General features: G+C 37.0%; 1 protein-coding gene and 1 non-coding gene across 11 annotated transcripts in view; both read right to left on the bottom strand.

Annotated features, from left to right (window-relative positions):
• Elf2 (E74 like ETS transcription factor 2) overlaps positions 1 to 23,291 on the bottom strand; it is a 99,524-nt gene that overhangs the window by 8,528 nt on the left and 67,705 nt on the right. For 3 of the 10 annotated variants that reach the window (XM_046459534.2, XM_046459531.2, XM_046459540.2), the window contains 2 exons: positions 3,241 to 3,354; positions 1,600 to 1,773 (listed from right to left, as the gene is read on the bottom strand). In XM_046459534.2, the coding sequence (XP_046315490.1) occupies positions 1,600 to 1,773; positions 3,241 to 3,354 (288 nt within the window). Of the gene's footprint in view, positions 1 to 1,599; positions 1,774 to 3,240; positions 3,355 to 12,949; positions 13,233 to 23,291 lie in introns of those variants that run through there. The other 7 variants (XM_046459535.2, XM_046459533.2, XM_058584059.1 and 4 more) reach the window with 5 other exon arrangements.
• LOC124103141 (U6 spliceosomal RNA) lies at positions 23,109 to 23,219 on the bottom strand. The gene has a single exon (XR_006855117.1). It is a non-coding gene; the product is annotated as a U6 spliceosomal RNA (small nuclear RNA).

Here is a 23,291-nt window from a genome sequence, read left to right as displayed (position 1 = left end):
CCACACAAGTTCAAGACCATCCTGGGCCACATAATGAAATCCTGTCTAATAAAACAGTTGGCTTAATTTCTTTTCTTAGAAGGTAGCATTTCCAAATCAGGTTCCTTAAGAAATTAACAGAGTACTCCTCAGTAGGAAATAGGGCTGTATCAAATTAACTTTTAAAACACCGACACTGAAGCCTATCCTTTCTTGGAAATATACTACATACATTAGTAATTAAAGGCACTGAAAATAAAAAAGCTCTGCTTTTGAAAAAACAAAAGTAATGGCACTCTGATGATTCACTGACATCCTAATGGCAATGAGTATAGAATAGTTATATGTAATTTTTAGATGGTCATTCAAGAAGAGCTTTCAAAGATATAGTAGTAAATTGGCAAATTATTTCCTGATTTATATCATACACATCCTGGTTCTCTATATGACCCCCGCTGTTCATGTTTTTTCCCATCTTTTTTTGTTCTGTTTTTGTTACATGCAACCAGCCAAAGGCTTTTAGTGGGTAGTGAGTTAATAAAGCTGCTTATATGTATGTTATTTGGTTTTAAACATTTATAGTAGGAAATAATTCTTGCTTCTAAATTCTCTTTCCTATCTTTCTCAAGACCCAGCTACCTCCAGGTATACTATGGGGGAGGGGTGGACCCCAGGGCCTTGCACATTCCAGGCCAGTGCCCTATCCCTGAGGCACACCACCTCCCAGCTTGGTGCTCTGTCCATTTCTTCCTTACAGCAGTGAGTACACGGCAACAATTTATGAATTTTATTCATTAAACTGGGTTTAATGAATAAAAGAAAATACCATTATTTCTAACATACCTTTACCTTATTTTTGCTTTCTTTTCCCCCTCTATTTAAATGCAAAGACATAGGGAAGAAACTAAAATTAGATGAGTACCTAACTTAGGATTTTACTCCTTTCAAATTTTGGCTCCTTTAGTTTCAATAGGAAAGAATACTGGTATACTCTGTTTCCATGTGAGATTGGAGATGCCCTTTTTAAAAATTTTTATTTTGAAACAGGTTCTCACTAAGTTGCCAAAACTGGCCTCAAACTAAGTTGCCCAGTCTGGCCTCAAACTTGCAATCCTCCTGCCTCAGCCTCCTGAGTAGCTGGGATTATATGACTATACCACCATGCCAGGCTTAAAAGCTCCTTTTTAGATAAGTACCATTAGAGCCTAAATACAAACTTGTTTAAACAGTATAAATGTTAAAACACAAAATTAAAATCTCAGTTTGTCATCAGTGAGGCTCAAGTCCAGAAACTCATGGCACCAAAGTAAAGCCATTCAAATTTTTTAAAAATAATAAAAACAAAAAACTCAATCTGTCTTTTAATATTTTTTTTTTTAGTTGGACACAATATCTTTATTTTATTTACTTACTTTTATGTGGTGCTGAGGATCAAACCCAGGGCCTCGAACGTGCTAGGCGAGCACGCTGCCGCTGAGCCACAACCCCATCCCCAATTTGTCTTTAAGACTAGATAGCATATATTATTTTTTTGTGTGTGTCCCTTAAAGGGGGGGAAAAAGTGCCAGCAAAAAAAAAAAAAGTCATCTGTTTTCTCAGAAATTAATAAATATTCTCTACCTTTTTTCTTTTTCATTGGTTCATGGCTCTCTGGTGACGTAGGAATAGGAGAGGTATCCATTGGTTCAGATTCTTCAGTCGACACCTCCACTACAGTTTCTGTAATGACATCTGGCCTCATAGCAGCATGGATAAATTCTGGAGTTGATACACAAGGAGGAACAAACACTTCCACTATAAAAAAAAGTTGAAAAATTAAAATTTCCCACCCCTATTAATATTTCTTATAGGGATAGTTCAATATTTAGAAGTAAGGTTTACCATGAATCAAAGCAGGATAAAAACTAAATACTAAAGAAATTAATTTGTTGAATATTCAATATGATCCAAAGTATGCAAGAAAATAAAAGTGAAAGAAATTATTTTAAAGGTGGTGAACAATCACTTTTTTTTTTTTTTTGGTGTTACTGGGGATTGAACCATCCAGGAGTGTTCTATCACTGAGCTACATCCCCAGCCCTTTCTTATTTCAAACAGGGTCTCAATAAATTGCAGAGGCTGGCCTCAGATTTTCAATACCTCTTGCCTCTGCTTCTCAAGTAGCTCAGATTAAGGCATGCACCACCACACCAGGCTTCTTCACACTTTTAAGCTCTCTGTAAACTTTTGATTAATTTTGACAGCTGGGAAAACATTTTAAAATTATGGTCTAACAGTTCTTTAGTAATTACTTTCCTTCCATATATCCATAATTATTTTTTAGGTAATATATGCAAATTTATCAGATTTATAAATATGTATTCAGTAAAAAGTATGCACTTATAGTTCATTTTAGAATATAAAAAAGAAGACTGTTCATTACAGATCAATGAAGATTACATTTCAATGAAGATTACATGTTTCAAATTCATATTTAATGAAATAGTCCTGGTTTTTAGGTCAATAAAAACAGTACATACAAATTGCTATCTTGTATGGTATTACACACTAATGTTGCTCTGGCTTCCTTTGAATATGCGTGATTAATCTGTATTTGACATTTCTATTTCAAATTTAAAGATATACTATCATGGATTAATATATTGACCAATAAGCCATAATTTACTTCTCCTATCCCTGAATAAAACACAGGGATCCCTATTTGAATTAAAAAGTATAGCTGCTCTTAGCATTTATCATAAATTGGTATTAAGTATCTATCTCTATCAAAGTAATATTTGAACATTTTATTAAAATTAGCACTACAGTCTAAAAAGGAAAAGGAGATTTAAAAAGTTAACTCAGAGGCTGAAGGGGCATGAAGGAAATGGCATAAGCTCCCTACTCCACCATCAAGGGTTCCCTAGAATTATTGCCTGTTTATAATTGAACAAAGGACTGATAGTGGTCACAGAAGGCAATGGCCCAATGTGCCACTCTTAAGGACTCTAAAAGGCCTAAATTTACCCAGAATTATGGATACATACATAACATAAAAGGCTATTTCATAAAAATCTATATACCTACAGTATCATTTTCTGCATCATTTATTATGAGATTAAGTATTCAAAGTAGGATTTGGGAACCTTAATAAAGATCAATCATTCTCTCAGGTTTTTATGTATAATAGACCTTTGAGAAGTCCAACAATAATACTCTGGCATTAAAAAGTCTTCATTCTAATATGAAGTAATATGACAGTAAGATGAACAGTTCACATACCAGGACTTCTTGCATCCCTCAAGCAGGTAGGAGATTCCATATGAAGCAAGGCTTCAGCAGCTTCAATCGTCTTATCTGTACAGTGTGCATTACTGCTATGAACTGAGGCTTCCACTGGGGGAAAAGTAAGTTTTACTGAATTAAAAATGAACTACATACATTACTGTTTAAGACATAACTATAAATTATCTTCTATGTGAACACCTCTATTGATAATACTTACAGAAATAACTTAAAACCAAAATAAGGTAGTATTTACACTTAATGAATGTGCATTTAAAAAGCAACCAATGAGGCTGATGAAAAATTAATGAGAAGTTTCTGGATCTTATCCAAAGGAAAACAAAAAAAGACCCTCCCTTGAAATTTGAAGTCTGTATCAATTTTAGGCCAAAATTAACTTGGGGGTGGGAAGCAGGGAGAGGATAGTGTAGATTAACAATCCTACAAGGTCAATTATATATTTTGATATATTGCCACTAAAAACTACAAGTAAGAAAATACTTAACAGAATCGGTCAGAAACATTTTTTATTTCTAAGTGATTTTAATAAATTAGTTTAATTTACAGAGACTCTCTTGAATGAGCAGGGCTGCCTGAGATGTATAACACCACCCATTAACTTTAGCTATAGGACAATTGGGAACTTTCTTCACAATAACCTTGTTCTTTTCCTCGGAACTTCACTTGACTTTGCTAGGTTTTACCTTGGGGATTTTTTCTGTTTTTGTTTCATTATTTTGAGATTGGCCCCGGCTGGTCTCAAACTTGTGGACTCAAGTGATCCTCCTGCTTCATCCTCAAGTAGCTGGGACTACAGAGGCCCACCACCACACCTGGCTCTCTTAAGAGATGTTTAAGTTTCTTTAACAGTTATCCCCCCACCACAAAGCCTTTTCTAATTCCATCACCTTTTGGGTGTCTCTTCTACCACTTCTTTTCATGCTTTGATATTAAGTTACTTGTGAAATTGTCTAGTCTCTGCCACAATCTCTTTAGGCCTCAATGTTCTTCAAAAAACAGGAATATTACTTACCTCAAATAGTTTTTAATACCTTTATTTTGTTTGTTATTTTTTTCTTATGCGGTGCTGAGGATCAAACCCAGTGCCTCACACATGTGAGGCAAGCACTACCACTGGGCCACAACCCCAGCCCCAACCTCAAATAGTTTTGGGAATTAAATGATGTGATTTCCATTTAAAAAAAAAAAACTTAGCACAGTGCCTGGCATATAAATAACTTGATAAACAGTGACAACTTAACACTCCCACAAGATACTAATAGACTCCTTGAGGTCAAGGGAGCTATCTTAACTCAACTTTATAGCTGCTATAATTCTCAATGTTCTTTTATGTATTGAATGTCGAACAACCCACTGACCTTCCAAGGGAAGTGGGGGACAAACTTCTTAATGTTTTATTAATTTTGCATTATATATTCAAATACTGAATACTTTCCTTGGTAAAAGGCTCTAAAACATATATGTGTAGCAGTTTTTAATTTGATAGATTTTTCTCAAGATGTCCTCTCAAGAAACTGAAAGTAAATGTTTATACAAGTTTCATAAAATCATATTCAAATTCACAAGCTCTACTCACTAATGACATGAATCTTTATTTTCAGGAAACTTATAACTGGGGAGAAAAATCCACTTGGTTTCAGAATTCACCAATGCTAAAGCTTCAGCTTTAAGCACCAGTCATTTGGGGAGCATTTATTTTAAAAATCCAGAGACGGTTCCACCACCTGTTGCACATCATCCACACTCTCAACCAAGGTACTAGGTCTCTCCAGTTGCTCTTTCCATTTATGGAAATCTGCTCAAAGCTAAATGGTTCCAGAGAGGCAGCCAAACCTCTAAGTAAATCTATCTTTAGGTGACCCTGCTTACTCTTATCTGCAGCTTCACTAAAGCAAAGGATTCAATCAGTCCTTCTAGCTCAAATTTTTAAGAAACTTAGTAGTAAGTATAAAATATATTACTATTCTCAGGAATTTTTTCAAAGTGCCTCCCTACAATACTCACATATACTACTGAACCTGGAAAGCGCACACAGGTTTTAAAAATTTAATCTAGGAGCATTCTCTTTAAAAGTCTGCTTGGTGCTGCAATTTAGCTGTTGTCTTAGGTGCTATTAATAAACTATCCTGTGTAAACTAATGCCTTATGTAATTGTGTTAAGACACACCCTAAAACTCTACCATATTAAAATCAGACTTGAAGTATTCAGTATTAGTAATTTACCAGATTTTTAAGTAATTAATTTATGAACAAAATGAAATTTGCCTAACACATACTATGTGCCTGAAATTCTTATGTAGTTTGAGGCATATTTTCAAAACCTTAATTTCTTGTTGTTATAGAAAAAATTTTAAAGTGTTATTTTCTTATATTTCTGACCTTTCCCTTCTCCCCAATGTGCAACATATTATATCCTAGAAATGCCTTTTTAAAAAATTTATTTGGTAAGATAAATACATATTATAAGAAAATTTATATCTTCAATTTAGGATGAGAATATAAAATATGTATATGACATCTAAGAATTATCGACCAGAGAACTAACAGTTTAAGGATAATCAACAAGTGGTTGCTGAGTATTTCACCAGTGTCTGCCCTATGCTACAAATCTGGGATACAGTGTGAATAGGTTGTCTAGCTTCATGAAGCTAATAGTTCAGAGGATGTCAAAAACTTAAGTATAATAAAATATAATTTTAAAAGTTACTCTGTAAGACAACAGCTCAAGGAGACCACTGATTTCACTTCTTTTTCGATGCTTACTTCTTTCACTTTCATCTACCAACTCAAATAATGCTAAACACAAAATTCCAAGAGCTCACTCTCAATTTACAATAATGTACCACTGACAGTTCCAAGAATACCTATTTTGTAAAAACAGGCACTATGTCTATACTTTTGTTAACAGAAGTAATTTTTTTTCCCTTGCACTACTGGGAACTGAACCCAGGAGTATGCTACTACCAAGCTGAACATCCCCAGTCCTTTTTATTTATTTATTTTTTTGAAGGAGAGTCTCACCAAGTTGCCCAGACAGGCCTTGAACTTTGAATCCCCTGCCTCATCCTCATTGTGTGCCACCAGCCCAGCAACAAGTAGTTTTTGATAACAGAAATTTTAAGAGCCACCTCTTTTATACAAGTTTCTATAATTAAAACAATTTTTTTCAATACTATTTTGTTCAGATCAGTAATTAAAATTTAAACTCAAACTACACACAATTCTAAAGCACAAGCATAAATTTAACAGTGTTGTGCAATCAAAGTAAGTAAACTAAAAGCAATAGCTGAAAAATAACACTCCTTACCTCTTATTTAAAATCTGAGAGACTAGTATCCTTTTTAAACCTGTGAATGAAATTTACAGAGGAAAAACAAGCAACTCCTTTTAAATAGAAACAAATGAAGCTGAAAGTAACCAGAAAGGTATCATTTTCTAGTAGTTCATATTACTAGTCAATCCTCCTTGAAGAAATAAATGCATCAAATACATTTCAAAAACTATTTTCATTTTAAACACAGTGCCAAAACTAAAAATTGCCCAAGTCTTCATTTACTACTGGTAGGAATATTCTTGTTCCATTTCTATGTTTCTAATCAACTGGTGTTTGTATGGTAGACTATTCCAGACTCACTCAACAGCTGTTACAAAATACCAAACTTGGTAATTAAGTCTGACAAGAGGCATACCTCTCAGCTTTGCATAAGAGAATGCTGGCAATGGATCTAGTTCATAACAATGTTCTCAAGTCAAAAACAAAATTTAGTAGCAATTTCATTTGAGAGCAATGGAGGGAAATGTTAAGATGTTCCATTAAGTGACAGAGTACTCTCCTACAAACAGCACCACAAACCAGTATCACAAGATCATCACTGTTCAACCACCACACACTTAACTTATGTCATGCACAGGCTGTAACAACAATAGTAATGAAGAATACAAATGAAGGCAATGAAAAGAGGGGAAAGTAAAAGTTTGGGTACTCTACCTTTTTTTTTTGCCCTTGACCTAATTAATGTATCTGTGTTATAAACTATAAAAGAGAAAATAACTAAATACTATTTTCCAAGAAAAATAACTAAATACTATTTTCCAAACCAAAGCTGTCTAATAATAACAGCAACACATATAAACTTTTCCTGTAGCCACGTTTCAAAAAGCAAAATTAACACCTTTGTTTAACCCAATACATCCCAAACATTGCCATTTCAACATGTAAGCAATATAAAGAAATTTAAAACTCTCAGTCACATTTCAAGTACTCAGTAGGCTACTGGCTACCATACTGAACAGGGACTGAACAGGAATACTGTAATTCAGCTCTTCTCAAACTGTTTCTATTCAGAGGACCCCAGAGTTTGATAATATAAGGTCTTGTCTATAGATATGTATCATATTTGAAATTAAAACAAAAGAAATTTTAAAATACTAATTAATTTTAAAATAATTACTTGTAAACAAACGCCTTTGTGAAAACTTCTAAACAAATGTTGTAAACTTTTATAAACAGATTACTTGTAAACAAATTTCTTTTTTAAACATTTATTTTTAAGTTGTAGGATGACACAACACCTTTATTTATTTATTTTTTTTCATGTGGTGCTGAGGATAGAACCCAGTGCCTCATGCATGCTAGGCAAGTGCTCTACCACTGAGCCACATCCCCAGCCCTGTAAACAAATGCTTTTATGAAAAACTTTTTTAAAAAATTTATTTTAATTAGTTACACATTACAGTACAATGAATGAAAAACTTTTTTTAAAACAAAAAATTCAGAGTAGCTTTGTTTTTTACATTTTTGCAAATCTTTTTTGTTGTGCATGCATACACCTACACCACTGGGGACTGAACCCAGGGCCTCCCACATGCTAAGCAGGAACTACACCACAGAGCTACATTCCCATCCCTGAACATCTTTTTAATACTTAATTTATTTGAAGGCAGACAGATTTACCTCCTTCATTCAATATGTTGGAATACTGTGTCACAGCCTTTAGCAAACTCCTCGCACACTTGTGAAAGTGAAAAAACAAATGATCTTTTAGTATCATCAAGAAAACAGTTTTAACTTCCCAGATAAGACTCTTGGGACTCTCAGAATCCCCAGATCAGAGAATATGGGTTTTAAGGTACACAATTGTTTATTTATCATCAAATGTAATCAATAATAACTACATTCTATACTCATTTCTATGAGTTTTAGCTTCTAAATATAAATATCAATATGTAAATGAAAAATTACTATTCCATTTCTATAAGTAAAACATTATTTGTCCACTTACATATTAAGGATTTTTTAAAAGCTGCAATTTTTTGAACATTTAAACTACAGAGTACACAAACAGTTATTTTAAATGTCAAGACATCCTTCTCTGCCCATAAAATTGGTTTCAAAATTAAATTGCTTTATGTTGAATTATCCTGGTTGACTTTTTACACAACAATGTTACTCTGTAACTCATTTTTATATAAATTTTAGTATTAATGCTGCAATGAATTCTGAAGGTCAATTTCAATACAATTCCCAACCAGCACCCCTTCCGCACCCCCACCCCTTAATAATACAAGGGACTGAACCCAGGGCCTCATGAAGGTTTGACAGAATTCTACCACTGAGCTATACCACCAGCCCCCAAAGGAAAATTTTTTTAAAGAAAATTAATAGCATTTTAATTTTTATTTCAACACATGCTTCCTGTCTTTTTTCACATACTGCTATTTTTTTTTTTCCTATTGATACATGTTGAGCACTCCAAATCTGAAATGCTCTGGCATTTATGCAAATATTCCAAAATCCTAAGAACTCTGAAATCTGAAACCCTTCTGGTCCCAAGCACTTCAAGATAAAGGATACTCAACCTTCACTAGATATTCCAATTCATAGTAAATCAGAAATAAAATTTACAATTTCAAATTTCATGACAAATGCTGACAAAATACAACTTTTTCTTTTGTCAAGTGAAAATATTTAGGCAAACCTTCCAGAGAAAAATTTCCCCTTCATTTAGTAACTATTATAAAACAGAACTTCTGATGCCTTTACTTCTCAAATGTAAAAAAAAGAAAGAAAAAGAAGTCAAGGAATGCATATGTGGTGATACAAAGGTGGCATTTTTTTTAAAGTTGTTGATGAACCTTTATATGGTGTTGAGAATCAAACCCAGTGCCTCTCACATGCTAGGAAAGAGTTCTACCATTGAACTACAATCCCAGCCCCAAAGGTAGCATATTTTAAACCAAAATCTTTGAGGAAATCCAGACCATAGACACACAATACTTTCACATAAATTCTAAGCATTAATGCCAGACATTTGTTTTCCTGTATTAAGCTAACTATACTAAAACCAAGCCTTAATTATTAAACTATATAAATAGACTTAATGTATGTACATAGCCTCAAATTCCAATTTGTCACCCATTTATAAATAAACTAACCTCTTAAATATGTAATACCACAAACTCGTAGTATAATTAAAAAAAAAGAAGAAGAAGAGCTTTAACTTTCCATTAAATAGTTGAGCCAATTATAACTTTAGAGCTTAAAAAAATCTTAGAGGTCATTTACTTAACCCTGTCAGAGAAAATGAAGCCATAAGTCACCAGGAAAACCTAGTGTTAGTGATAACTAGATAAAGGTCCTCAACTCCTTGCTTCAGGGTCAAGACTCACTTTTACAAATCCTGTTGTCAGTGAAAGTTTTATAAAGTGTGTTAAGTCTTGACCACAAAAAGATATTTTGTGTATATAAATGATAGTGATATATTATAAGCTCATTTATTTCATCCCACTGACAGCATAAATACTGACGGCTGAAGGAGTACATATACATGATAATTAAGTTCTAAAGGAAGAAAACATTAGCAAGTCTATTCTCTTGTACTTTAATATGTGACAGTAGTTACCACTCCACACTAATCATCAATCTATTATTATAATCACCACAGCTATTCTTACATTTATACATCATAGAGATTTTCATGTATCTTCTCAACTAGATCATAAAATCTCTGTGAGGAAGAATTTTCTCTCACTCTTGATGACCTCCCTCAGAGATAAAAAGTGTGTCCTGACCATTTTACAAATACAAAATTTGCTAACATGACAGAAACTGGCAGCAATAAAAATTTAGAACCATGTATCTTAATTTCTGGGATATCTCTTCTAACTTATCAAACGCAGTGCAAGGCAAGTGCTCTACCACTGAAGTACAACCCTTGTCCCCAAACATATTCTTTGTAGAACATCATGATCGAAAATGGTATTGTATAACACATAATCTTTCTTATTTGCGCACTCTGGAGCTATGAAAACAAGGTACACAGCTTGCCAGAACATGAAAAGTAAAAGACATAACTAAGATCTGCAGTACTAAAGAAATTCAGTAAAGCTGGAAAAGGATATTTAATTTCTTTAAAAACCTTTATCATGGCTGTGGGTGTAACTCACTGGTAGAGCACTTGTGTAGCATGCTGTGGCCCCAGGCTCAGATCCCTAGCACCAAGGGGGAGGGGTGGGAAGTACACCATTATCAAAAAAACCAAAACTCTGTATATTCAAACCAAACACAGTTTATATCTACAAGTCACTTCATTTTGCTGATCATTCCCAAGGACTAATGAAAAAAATGCCTCCTACTGATGAAGTTAAGCCCTCTCACCTTTATTGTACTTTTCAAAAGATCTAACTGCAGAAGCTATTTCAAGGTTCTCTGTGGAGTATTCAATCAGTGGAAACAACCTCTCTCATTCAGCAGTCACCATTATCACTGACCCAACCAATTGTAATTATTGACTGTAATATAAAGTCAAAAATTTATATTAATTCATATTGTATTATTAACGGACCGAAAACATAAAAAGGAAGTTTTCATTGTGCTTTCTTGCATTCATTAAATTCTGTGTGTGTGTGTGTGTGTGTGTGTGAGAGAGAGAGAGAGAGAGAGATGCTGGGGATTGAACCCAGGGCCTTGTGCATTCGAGGCAAGCACTTTACAAACTGAGCTATGTCTCCAGTCCAAAAACTTAAAAGTCTTCATTTCAATTACTACTCAGAATACTGTGATTTGTCTTTGGAACTTATGAAAAGTATAATACTACAATTCATAGAATAAAAGGCTATTCACCATGTGTTATACAATACATATGGTTACATGATTCCAGTTCCGTTAAATTTAAAGATACACGTGTTCATGTTTTATCCTCAATCGAATTGCATTACATAGTTTTGCAGCCAAACAACTAATTTCAAGACTCCCTACCTAAAAACAATGGATAGAAAAAGTCCAAGACCTTTCTTAGCATTACTATTCCTTGGACATTTCTCATTTTCCAATTCCCATCGACAGTGATATGACACAGAACCCGGAGAAAGGAACATGTATATTTATTATTACATTAAGCAAATACTATTCAAGCCATGCTACAACGACCTAGGGCCCTCACTGTGCCGTCTGCTATTAAGCAAAGCTGCTTTTTCTATGTAACTTAAGTCCATGCCCTTCCGCTGCAGCAGTGGCGCTGCACATCCCCCACCCCTCAGCCACTTCCGTGTTTACACTCCTCTTCCCTCCAATTCCATGCGTACATTGTCAGCTTCACTCCCGCCCAATCTTCATTGGCCCAGCGAGGGCCCGTAGTCCCGCCCCCAGAAATCAACGTTCTTATTTGGAACGTCTCAGAGAGCAGATTGGAACGGGAGACCTGTCAATCCCGCGGGTTCTGTCCTCTCCTAGGCGCTTCCGCTATGGTGGGAGGTTTGGGGGGGAGGGGAAAGGGGGCAATTCCGTGCGGAGACTTCCCTGGGCCCAAGACTCCCTCCCGCCCGCCCCGCTCCTTCACATTCACCCACTGTTTACAAAAATAAACGCTCTTCCCTCTCGCCCCGACGCACCAGGTCAGGGGGACGAAATATACTCCGTGTCCTTCCCATTCTCTCCCCCAAAAATACACCCCACGAGGGAAGGGGCATAAACCTAGTTTCTTCACAGCCACCCACTAAACGAGGAGAGGCGAGCCCCTGGGAGCCGTAGCACCCCGGTTCCTCAACGTTATTAAGTGACCCTTTCCAGGACCGTTACTCCTGAGCTGCATAATGCGGGGATGTGGGGAAGAGGGAGGGTCCGGGCATTTTTTGGTGGGTACCGGTCCACCGGACATCGCCCGGGGCTGCCCGGTCCATGCGGAAGTCACGGATGCGTAGGCGAAGTCTGAAGGGGGGCGGCGAGAGTCCCCCGGGAAGCCCGCCGCCCCCGACCGCCGGCAGTAGCGGCCTCTCCAGCCAGACAGCGTGGCAGGCGCAGCGGAGAGACAACAGCTTCACTCACTTCCTGGTTCCTCGGCAACTGGGGTGAAGCGCGCAACTCGTCCGCCCCCGAGTCCCCAACTTAACCGCGGCTCGGTTCCCCAGCACCCGCTGGCAGCGCTCCTCCCGGCAGCTGCCGTCGCCGCTCGCCGAACCCACCCTAAAGCGACAACGCCGGATTCGAGGCAGGTTACTCTCCAAGGTGATCACTTCCTGATTCGTCGCCTCCATTACTTCATTCACTCCCCCCTCTCCCCGGCCGCCCCAGTGACTGAGGTGGACACTGTTCCCCCTGCACTGACCGCTACCGGGGAGGCACCCCGCCTTCTGTGCACCCCCTCTGCCGCTGCACCGATGCACAGGAGAAAAGTTCCCCTGTCCTTACCGGCCCGGATGAGCAGATCCAGCTGGTTCGTGGGTCCCTCATGCAGAGACGTCGCCATGTTTATCCCGGGGCTGGAGCTGCTGCTTCACATTGACTTCCACCGTGAGCAGCGGCGGCAGGGGAGGAGGCGGAACCCGCGGCCGGAGACACACGCCGTGCGACCGACACACACTCACGCACTCGCACACACTCCGACGCCCGGATCCTTGCGCGTCCTCCGACAGGAAGCCGCGGCCGGCCCGCCTCCCGCCGCCGGGCTGAGAAACCCCACCACCTAACGGCAGGGCGGCGGCGGCCCGGCTGGCAACGCGATCCTTCCGCCCCGCGCCCAGACAGGAAGTCCCGACGCCCGCCCGCCCGAGCGGCCGCGGCGACACCTGAGGCTGCGGCGCCCGGCAGCCGGGCCGGGACCCGGCCCTCGGCCGCACGGGGCGCGTTTCACGCCCTGCGGAAGCCGAGTCTGCAGTCGTGCCCCCTGCAAAAGAGCCATTAATCAGGTGGTCCTCCTGGAAGCGACCGAGCACTGTCCCGCAGCTGGGAGCAGCGGTGGCTCTTAAACTTGTCTGGGCCTTTTTGTAGCTTATGCAACACGATCAGTTCCCTTCAAAGAACCACACTTTAAAACAGGAACGCCAACGAAAAACGTCACATCTAGAAAATATTCCAAAAGCATGGACTTGGAAAGTAAGAAGCTTCCACTACTTTCCGAGCCCGACTTGGTCCCTCTCCCTTTCAGAAGTCATAGGGCAGGCTACACAGGCACGCAGCAAACAGAACGCAGCAGCCCCGGGCGCTGGCTCCCCTAAGGGCAGTCTGAAACCCAGGTGCCCTTACATTTCTGTTTGTTCGTTTGGAAACGAAGGTGTTCATTTACACCGTCATCTACTTCAACAATCTTTTTGCGAGAAACTAACCTTCTTACAAAAAAAGTACATATTAAAATACAGTAAAAGGAGATAAATTACCAACTTTGTGACTATGAAGTTAATTGAAAACACAAAAAGTCAAGCCAATGAAAATGATGACTGGAGACCTCATTATAACAAGAAAAAGTCTCCCTAAATTTAAGCTAAAAATCATTTGAAACAAAATGTTACCCTGAAGTTGTTTGTCACAAAATTTTCATAACACATTGCCTTCTACAGATTAAGTGTTCGGTGTTTGCCGAATAAACTCAAAAAAGTTTTGCCAGATACAAATTGAAAATAACAAGGTGGCATACGTTTTATGATTTGAATTGATTATTTAGAGAAAAAATATTTAACAGCAATATTTATAAAAATGAATAAAATGATTTTTATAAAAGTTTACCCAACAGTGCAGCGTCAGAATGGATTTGCAAAAAGCCCATGATTCTTTTTTTTTTTTTCAAATTTCTTCTGTCACTATTTATTCTCTAGGACCTTCCCCTACCTCTGCCTTATTACGAAAAAGAACCCACGTGCTGTTTCCAAAAACAGTTCCCTTTAGTCCAAATAAAGATCTCTTTCTTGGAGTAAGTAAACCTGCTAAGACTGAGGCAAAAGAAACTAAATGACTGGTTACTTTCACTTATTGGTAATCAATATGAAATAAAGATCATCCACTGACAGTATCTTTAACAGTCTCCATGTGAGGGATAAGGAATACCAAGACGGAACCTTTAGTCAGACCACCAAAATTGATAACAAATCTCAATTTTTACCTTTATCAGTATTTTTTCATGCATTATGTTTAGAAAAGAAAACAGTACCATAAGCCCAAGTATATTTTTTGTGGAGGTGACAAGACAACATGGCTCAAGAATAGTCTTCTCAATGTAGGAAAGACTCAAGTCTGTAGCCTGATAGGCAACTTTTACTTTACTATCTGCTTTTAAAATGTATCTTAAGAAGTGTATGTGCATGTATGTATGTACGTGTGTGTTTTTAATTTTCTGTACATCCTAATTACATGTGTCTGTGACCACCTTATATTTTTATCTCCAGGAGAATAGCTGTGTGTATTCTTGCATAATATTTATTTTACTTATATACACAACACAAATGAATTCAAAAAGACTGGAAAATATTACTATATTCTAAAGCTCTTGTAAAAACAAAATTCTCTGGGCATTAATACCATTCTACCTTACTACTGTAACTAGGCTTTCAAAAGCTACTAATGCTTTTTAGAGACCAATAAACACTAACTGGGAATAACAAGAAAGGATAAGCCATTGCTCATATAAGCTAGAACAAACATCCAGGACAGCAATGTACCATTTATCAAAAGTCTAAAAGAAGCTCATGTTTCTGATGTAGGAATTTCATTTCTAGGCTTATCCTGAAGAAACAGGGAAGATATTCAATGGATTGCTCTATTTAAAAACAAAAACAAAAAAAGGCACAGTAGCACAGATCTGTAGTTCCAGTTACTAGTCAGTCTGAGGAAGGAGGATCACATGAGCCTCAGAGTTTGGGGGAGGCTGGGCAATATAGTGAGACACATCTCTTTAATGAATAATGATAACTTCAAATTTGAATTTTTGGGGGAGGAGGGTGCTTAAGACCAAAGGTAGGGATTCACAGAATGGGACTTTTTGATGTTTAGTTTTTTGTCGGTAGTGGTGGTTGAATCCGCGGCCTTCTGCATGCTAGACAAGTGCTCTACCACTGAGCTATATCCCAAATCTTTTTTATTTTATTTTGAGACACTCTCATTAAAGTTGCTAAGGCTGGCTTCCACCTTGTGACCCTCCTGCTTCAGCCTCCCAAGTAGTTGGGATTACAGGTGTGTACCGCCATACTCAGTTCCTCTTATTCCCCAAATTTTTAACATGAGAAAATATTAGAAATATAGATGTGGCAAGATTTATACATTTTTCTATAGTTATAACTCAAACCATGGGGCACACATGATTGTACATATTTATATATAAGTATGCATGTTTATATATATCACAGTATGTGATACATATACATACATTTAAGTATATCTCTGTGTATATATGCACATACACATCTGCACTTTTCAAGTTTTCATCATGAGTAGGTAAAGTAGAATTTTTTTTCTTTTTTAAGCTGTGAATTTAACCCAAGGGCACTTTTTACCACTAAGTATATCCCCAGCCCTATTTATTTATTTGTTTTTGGTGCTGGCAATTTAACCCAGGGTTGCTCTTCTATTGAGTCATATCCACAGCTCTTTTTATTTTTATTATGGGACAGGGTTTCACTAAATTGCTTAGGACCTTGCTAAATTGCTGAGACTGGCCTCAAACTTGCAATACTCCTGCCTCAGCCTCCCAAGCTGCCGGGATTACAGGCATGAGCCACCATGCCTAGCTATGAGCAGAATTTTCTTAAACTTTTGAGTCTGAATGTGCAGGCTATTACCATAGACACTTTAAATTCATATTCTGCTAATGACATTACACTTAGAAAGACATCCTCTATAACAAAGTAACTAATATGTCCTTGAAGAGGGAAAAAAGGAAAGTAACAGCTTATTGAATGCTCATCCAATAAAAGTCTTTATGCTAAATACTTTACCTTCCTATTTTACTCACTCCTCTCCACCTGCCTATGAAATACATACTACTATTATGCTCATTATATAGATGAGTGAACTGAGGTTAGAAAAGGGCAGGGTCAGCATGCAAACAAGCACCCTGACACCACAGCCCTCGCTCTCAACACTCCCCAGGAACCAAACTAACAGCCTGTTTACCTGAGATGATAAATTTAGTGCCTACAGATTTTCTCATCCACACACTTTTTTTCACATTTCCCCCTTCATGGGAATTAATTAATTCCCCCTCTCCTTTTTAGTGTGGACAGTACTTAGTTCCTCTTCTAACAAAAAGAATAAAGCTGAAGATGAAAACCAAATGCCACTCAAGTCATGAGTACCCCCCCCCCCCAAGCAGCTCTGCGGAGCTGAAACATAAGGCAAGAATGTCCTGCCAAGAGCCATGTCTGACAGACAGACCCTCCAAGTCTTCAGATGAGTGAAGCCCTCGATGACCAGAGCCAGGGCCACACAGCAAAGCCATTCCTCAATTCTCAACCTCAAAAATTGTGTGAGACGGTAAATGTTTGGTGTTGTAATGGGGTGGCTTGTTAATCAGCAAATATGTAACTGACATGGAAAGAAGGGGAAGTTTAAAATCCCAACTGGTCACAACTCACAATTTTAAGAAAGGTTATAAAGCTTGTTAATGGTCTCTAATTTTCAAGGACAGAATCTTAAATTCATTTCATTTGTTAATTTGCTTTAGTTGGGCAAACTCTTTCAATCACTAATCTCTTGTGTTTTGAAAATGTCTGAATATATAATCATTACAATTAAAGTACACTATAACCAAAAATAAAAACCCTTGGCCTTTTTACAGAATTTGAATGCTAATGGCCACAAAATGTTCACTTGTGATATTTGGGTGATTTTATAGTCCTGTAGTAACAAGAAGAAAAAAATGCTTGAGATATATAATTGTTCCCAATACCATATAGGTTTTAAGTGTTTTTATTTTTAGATTACACTAATGATTTCATTTGTATCCTTTTGATATCTAGTACAAAGAATGATACAATGTTATGGTTGGAAAAGAGTCAAGTGATCCTATCACCCACAGGTTTTCAAAACATAAAGAACCTGATCATGACCTTTTTTCTTTGACTATCATGGATTAGGCATATGACACAGGAACACCCAAACCTATAATGTGTGCTCTTTCAGATAGTCTCCAGCTAGATTCTAACACAAAGGGTGTGGGAAGTGTAACTGAGAATAATAACACAAAGGGTTTGGGAAGTGTAACTGAGAATAAAATCCGGGATCATTCCACCTCTGAACTTGTATCTTCAGCCCTTTTTATTTTTGAGATACAGTTTCACTAAAAGTGTCAAGGCTGGCCTAAAATTCACAATCCTCCTGCCTCAGCCTCCAAGTGAAATTACAGGTATGTGTCACTACACTGGCTCCTATTTTAATTAGCAAGCTCTCCAACCACCAAAAGGAGAATTACATGAGAATTAAGTTTTCCCTTATTCTATATATACCAATAAACTTGAGGCCCCAAGAAGTTAAATACTTTGACAAAGATCATAAAGTATCTTATGATTTCAAAGTCAGAAATTCCAGAAAAATCTTCTATGACATTTATAGGTTATAAAATAGATGAAGTGAAATCCATTTTACTATTACTTTATATATCGCCAACTGCAAAATGGTTGCTGTTTTGCTTTTTAATGTCAAAAGCTAAAGCAATGGGAAGTATCTTTCTGAGAAGTTAAGAAAAAGAAATATTTTGAGCAGTGAGTAGGAGAACAAACAAGAGGAGGTGGGTCTACGCTTTTCTCATACAATCATACTAACAAATAATGAAATTCAAAGTTTGTGTTGCACATGTTTAGGAGAAAAGGGAAGTCAAGAAAACTAATCTATAAGAAAAAAGACAATAAGCTAGAATCAGGTGATTTAGGACCACTAGGTAAAAAACTTGGTTCGCCTACATGAGAAAACAGGAGTACAGTCTACAGATTTACAAAGAGAAAAGATGAGTTAGTTCATGTTTTATCCTACGGTTTGTCTATTTGCAGTTTTTCTGGTCTACTGGCTTATTTTAATATCATATTTTACATTATATAAGTAAAATAAAGATGCTTGAACCCACAGTCACATATACATTCATGTATTCAACAAATAATTAAGCTTATATGCCTACAAACTGGAAGCCCTAAATTATTAACAAAAGAAAAAAAGTAGTCTGACTTTTCAATTCACTGAGTCCCCGCCTTAAGAGTGAAAGTCCTAAAGACAATATGATATACAAAACTGAATATACATAAAGTTAAACAATAATGGGTATATGCTACATCTTTAAACCCCACCTAAGAAAGTTCAAATATTTATATGCGTACAAGCCTGCACAAGCCAGGCACAGTGGTGTACACCTGTAATCCCTGTGGCTTTGGGGGCTGACATAGTAGGAGCCCAAATTCAAGGCTAGCCTCAGCAATTTAACAAGGCCCTAAGCAACTGAGACCTTGTCTCAAAATAAAAAAATAAAAAGGGTTGGAGATGACTCTCAGTGGTAAATTGCCCCTGAGTTAAATCCCCAGTACCAAAAAACAAAACAAAAGCCTCAAAAGTAATGAGAGTTTTTTGTTTTTGTTTTTTGGTACTGGGGATTGAACCCAGGAATGCCTAAACCATTGAGCCACATCCCCAGCCCTTTTTGTAATTTATTTATAGACAGTGTTTCTCACTGAGTTGCTTAGGGCCTGGATAAATTACTGAGGCTAGTTGAACTCGAGATCCTCCTGTCTCAGCCTAATGAGCCACTGGGATTACAGGCATGCACCACCACGACCAGCGTCATGAGTGTTTAATAGAGGTTCACAATGACAAAATTTTCTTAAGAAAAGAACATGGCTCTTTTTAGATTTTCATGACTTCTAAAATATTTTATCATAAATCATCTACAATAAGAGCATTCATTGTAAGGTATAAACCATGCAAATCCTATAATGAGTGAGTAGCCAGTATGTACCATTGTTGATAACTACATGGCTTAGTTATAATTTGACTTTTTATTCATGTTGTTTACATTTGACTTAAGTTTTCCCTGGGCCAAACTCTCCTAAGTTTGATTGTTTTTCTCTACTTGAGACAGGGTCTGGCTAAATTGTCTAGGCTGACCTCAAACTCTCAATCCTCTTGCCTTAGCCTCCCAAGTAGCTGGCATTACAGGAAGTTTGTTGATTATATGCTTTATGATTTATACTAGGCAAAACACTCCTTCAAACTTAGCAATTACTCATAGGAGACTGCAAATTAATTATTCCAACTAGTCTTTTCTAATGAATATTAGACAAACAAGTAACACTTATTAAGCACCCAAATATGCATGGCACTCTGCAAAGTGAATTAAAACAGTTAATGGTCTCTATTTGAAATAATACTGTGACAATTGATTTCAAGGATTTGAGTTTTGTTTTGGGCATTTTTTGTTTAGTTTGTTTTTTTTTTCTTTTTCAATTCCACTTGTAGATCAAGATCAAACTCAGGGTCTCACACATACTAGGTGAGCATTCACCACTGAGCTACAGCCCCAGCCCTCTTAATTTTGAAACACGATCTCATTAAGTTGCTGAGACTGGTCTCAAACATTTTTTATTAATTTTTTATTTGTTTTAATTAGTTATACATGACAGTAGAATGCATTTATGCACTTTGATATATCATACATGGATGGGAAGGTCTCAAACTTTTCATTCTCCTGCCTCGAAGCTTCCCAAATAGCTGGACTTATAGGTATCTATCACCATGCCCAGCCTAGCAAATTTTAAAAGTAGTTCTTATGCAAATTGTTACCGAAAACAGAAGAGAGCTGTGCACGCCTGAAATCCCAGTGCCTCAGGAGACTGAGACAGGAGAATCACAAGTTCAAAGCCAGCCTCAGCAAAAGTGAGGCACTAAGCAACTCATTGAGACCCTGTCTCTAAATAAAATATAAAATAGGGCTGGGGATGTGGCTCAATGGTCAAGTACCCATGAGATCAATCCCCAGTACCAAAAAAAAAAAAAAAAAGAAAAGAAAAGAAAAAGAAAGAGAAGAGAAAGCCACACCTAGATTATTTGATGAGCCCAGTGTAATCTTGACTCTAAAATTAGATAAGAACAAGAAAATACAATTACAGTTACATTTCACTTATAAATATACAAAGCAAAGATCTTTAACTGAAGGCAAAACAAAGCAAAATGATGAGAAATGTGGAGAGGTGACCATCTGAGAATGCAAGAAGAGATCAACACCTGAGAATCCATCACTTTACAGCTATGTGAACAGGTTAGAGGAGAAAAAACAAGATGTCAAAGAATGCTTAAAGGACAAAACCAAAGAAACAGAAAAAGACTCCTTAATTTAATATACATACTAAAAAGCTCACAACAAACATTAAATTTTAAGTGGCAACTTCAGACACACCTCCTTCAGAGATTAGGAAGGAAACAGGGATGCACAGGAGGATCACCATTCCTCAACATAACACCAGGTCCTTGACCATAGCATAAGAAATGAAAAAGAAATACGATGACTAGAAAGAAGGAGGGCTGAGTTGACCCAGCTGAGGCCCCCACTAGACAAGCCAGCTTCCAGCTGATGGACAGATCAACACATTTAAGAGGAACCATTTCATATCAGCAGAACCACATGACCACAGAGGTCTACGAGAAATAATAACTGGTTCTTCTTTCAAATTTTGATTTTGATGTTTTTGTTTTTTCGGGGTGGGGGGGGGAGGGAGTACTAGGGATTGAATGAACATAGGGCACTTTACCAATATCTATATCCCACTCCTTTTTATTTATTTATTTATTTATTTTAGCTGTAGATGGACAAAATACCTTTATTTTTATTTATTTATTTTTATGTTGTGCTGAAGATCGAACCCAGTGCTTCATGCATGCAATGCAAGTGCTCCATCACTGAGCTACAGCCCTAGTCCTCCTTTTTATTTTTTAAATTTTATTTTGAGACAACCCTAAGTTGCTGAGGATAAATACTCTTAATGTGGATTGGAACATAATAAGGGGTATATACTAAAAATCTACAGCAAATATCATACTTCATGGAGAAAAAGTACGGCAGCTAGGTATGGTGGCACATGCCTGTAATCCCACAGGCTGAGGCAGGAGGATCTCAAATTCAAAGCCAGTCTCAGCAGTTTAGCACTGAAATTTAACAAATGCTTTTTGGATCTATTGACATTGTTACATGGGTTTTCTCCTTTACTCTAGTTACATGATTACATTAATAGACTTCCTAGTATCTGGCCATCCTTGCCTCCCTACTAATACATCTAGTCATTATGTTTTTAAATCAATGCTGGATTTCATTTGCTATTCTTTATTTTGAATATTTATAGCTGAGATAATACATGAGTTTAACCAGAAACTTTTGTGTACTGGAAATTTTAAGCTTAGGTTAGTCCCGCTTCACAAAATCAGTTTGGAAGCTTTCCGTCTTTTTACTACTTTTCTATGATAATTTGGATATAACAGGAATTATGTATACCCCTTAAAATATAAAGTACTAGAACTGGGTCTGATGGATTTTATTTAAATATATATATGAGCAGCATGCATATGTAAGATTTTTTAAAACGAGCAGCATAGATATGTAAGATTTTTTTTAAATGAATCATTATTGATTTGTTCAGGTTTTCTATTTCTTCTTGAGTCTGCTATAATTTACATATTAAGATTATCTATTTCAGGGCTGGGGTTGTGGCCCAGAGGTAGATTGCTCGCCTAGTATGCGTGAGACACTGGGTTCCATCCTCAGACCACATAAAAATAAAGATACTGTGTGTCCACCTTTAACTAAAAAATATTAAAAAAAAAAAAAAAGATTATCCGTTTCATGGGTTTTCAAATTCCTTGGCAGTAGTTTGTTCAGCATTCTTTTATAGTTTTTAAACTCTATTCTGTTGTTCATATTTTTTGTTCTCAGTGCTTATTTATCCTTTCTCTCTCTTTACAGAGGACTGTCCATTTTATTAATGTTCTGGTTTTATTAATAATCTATTATTTTGCCCAACACAGTTGTACACACCTATAATCTAGCTACTCAGGAGGTTGAAATGAAGGACCACAAGTTCAAGGCCAGCCTGACAACATAGCAGGCCCTTGTCTCAATTTTTTAGAAGGCTGGGGAGTTGTACGTGGTGATTCATGCCTGTAATCCCAGAAACTCTCGAGTCTGAGGCAGGACTTAGATCCTCAGCAACTTAGCAAAACTCTATCTCAAAATAAATAAATAAATAAATAAATAAAGGATAGGATGTAGCTTAGTGGTCCCTGGGTTCAATCCTCAGTATCAAATGAGAGTGGAGGGGTGTGGGGAGGAGGGGTGGACTGAAGATATAGTCCAGTGGTAGAGCATCCCTGGGGGTTCAATCCCCAGTACTGTAAAAACAAAATCTATTGTATTTTTACTTTCTATTTCATTAATTTTGATGTTTATTTTTATCTTTCTTCTACTTTATTTGGCTTTGTTATATTGGTCCTTTATTAATTTATTAACATCAAGATTTGAATATATGCTCATTATATCAATCTTATTTTCTAAGAAATACATTTAGAGCTACTCTATTACCCAGTGAATTCTGCTTAAGTCACATTCCAATTTTTTTTTAAGATGGACAACTTCATAAATTTATGGATCATCCTTATATACAAGGGCCATGCTTATCTTCTCTGTATTGTTCCAATTATAGTATATGAGCCACTGAGCAACATCCTCAGCACCTTTTTATTTTATTTTTTTTAAAGAGAATTTTTTTTTTAATATTTATTTTTTAGTTTTCGGCGAACA

This window comes from Marmota monax, unplaced genomic scaffold (genome assembly GCF_021218885.2).
Source record: "Marmota monax isolate L192 unplaced genomic scaffold, Marmota_monax_Labrador192_F-V1.1 WCK01_AAM20220418_F8-fsc00039, whole genome shotgun sequence".
Lineage (NCBI taxonomy): Eukaryota > Metazoa > Chordata > Mammalia > Rodentia > Sciuridae > Marmota > Marmota monax.
Note: the sequence above shows the minus strand (reverse complement) of the source record. Positions and strands in the feature narration are given on the sequence as shown.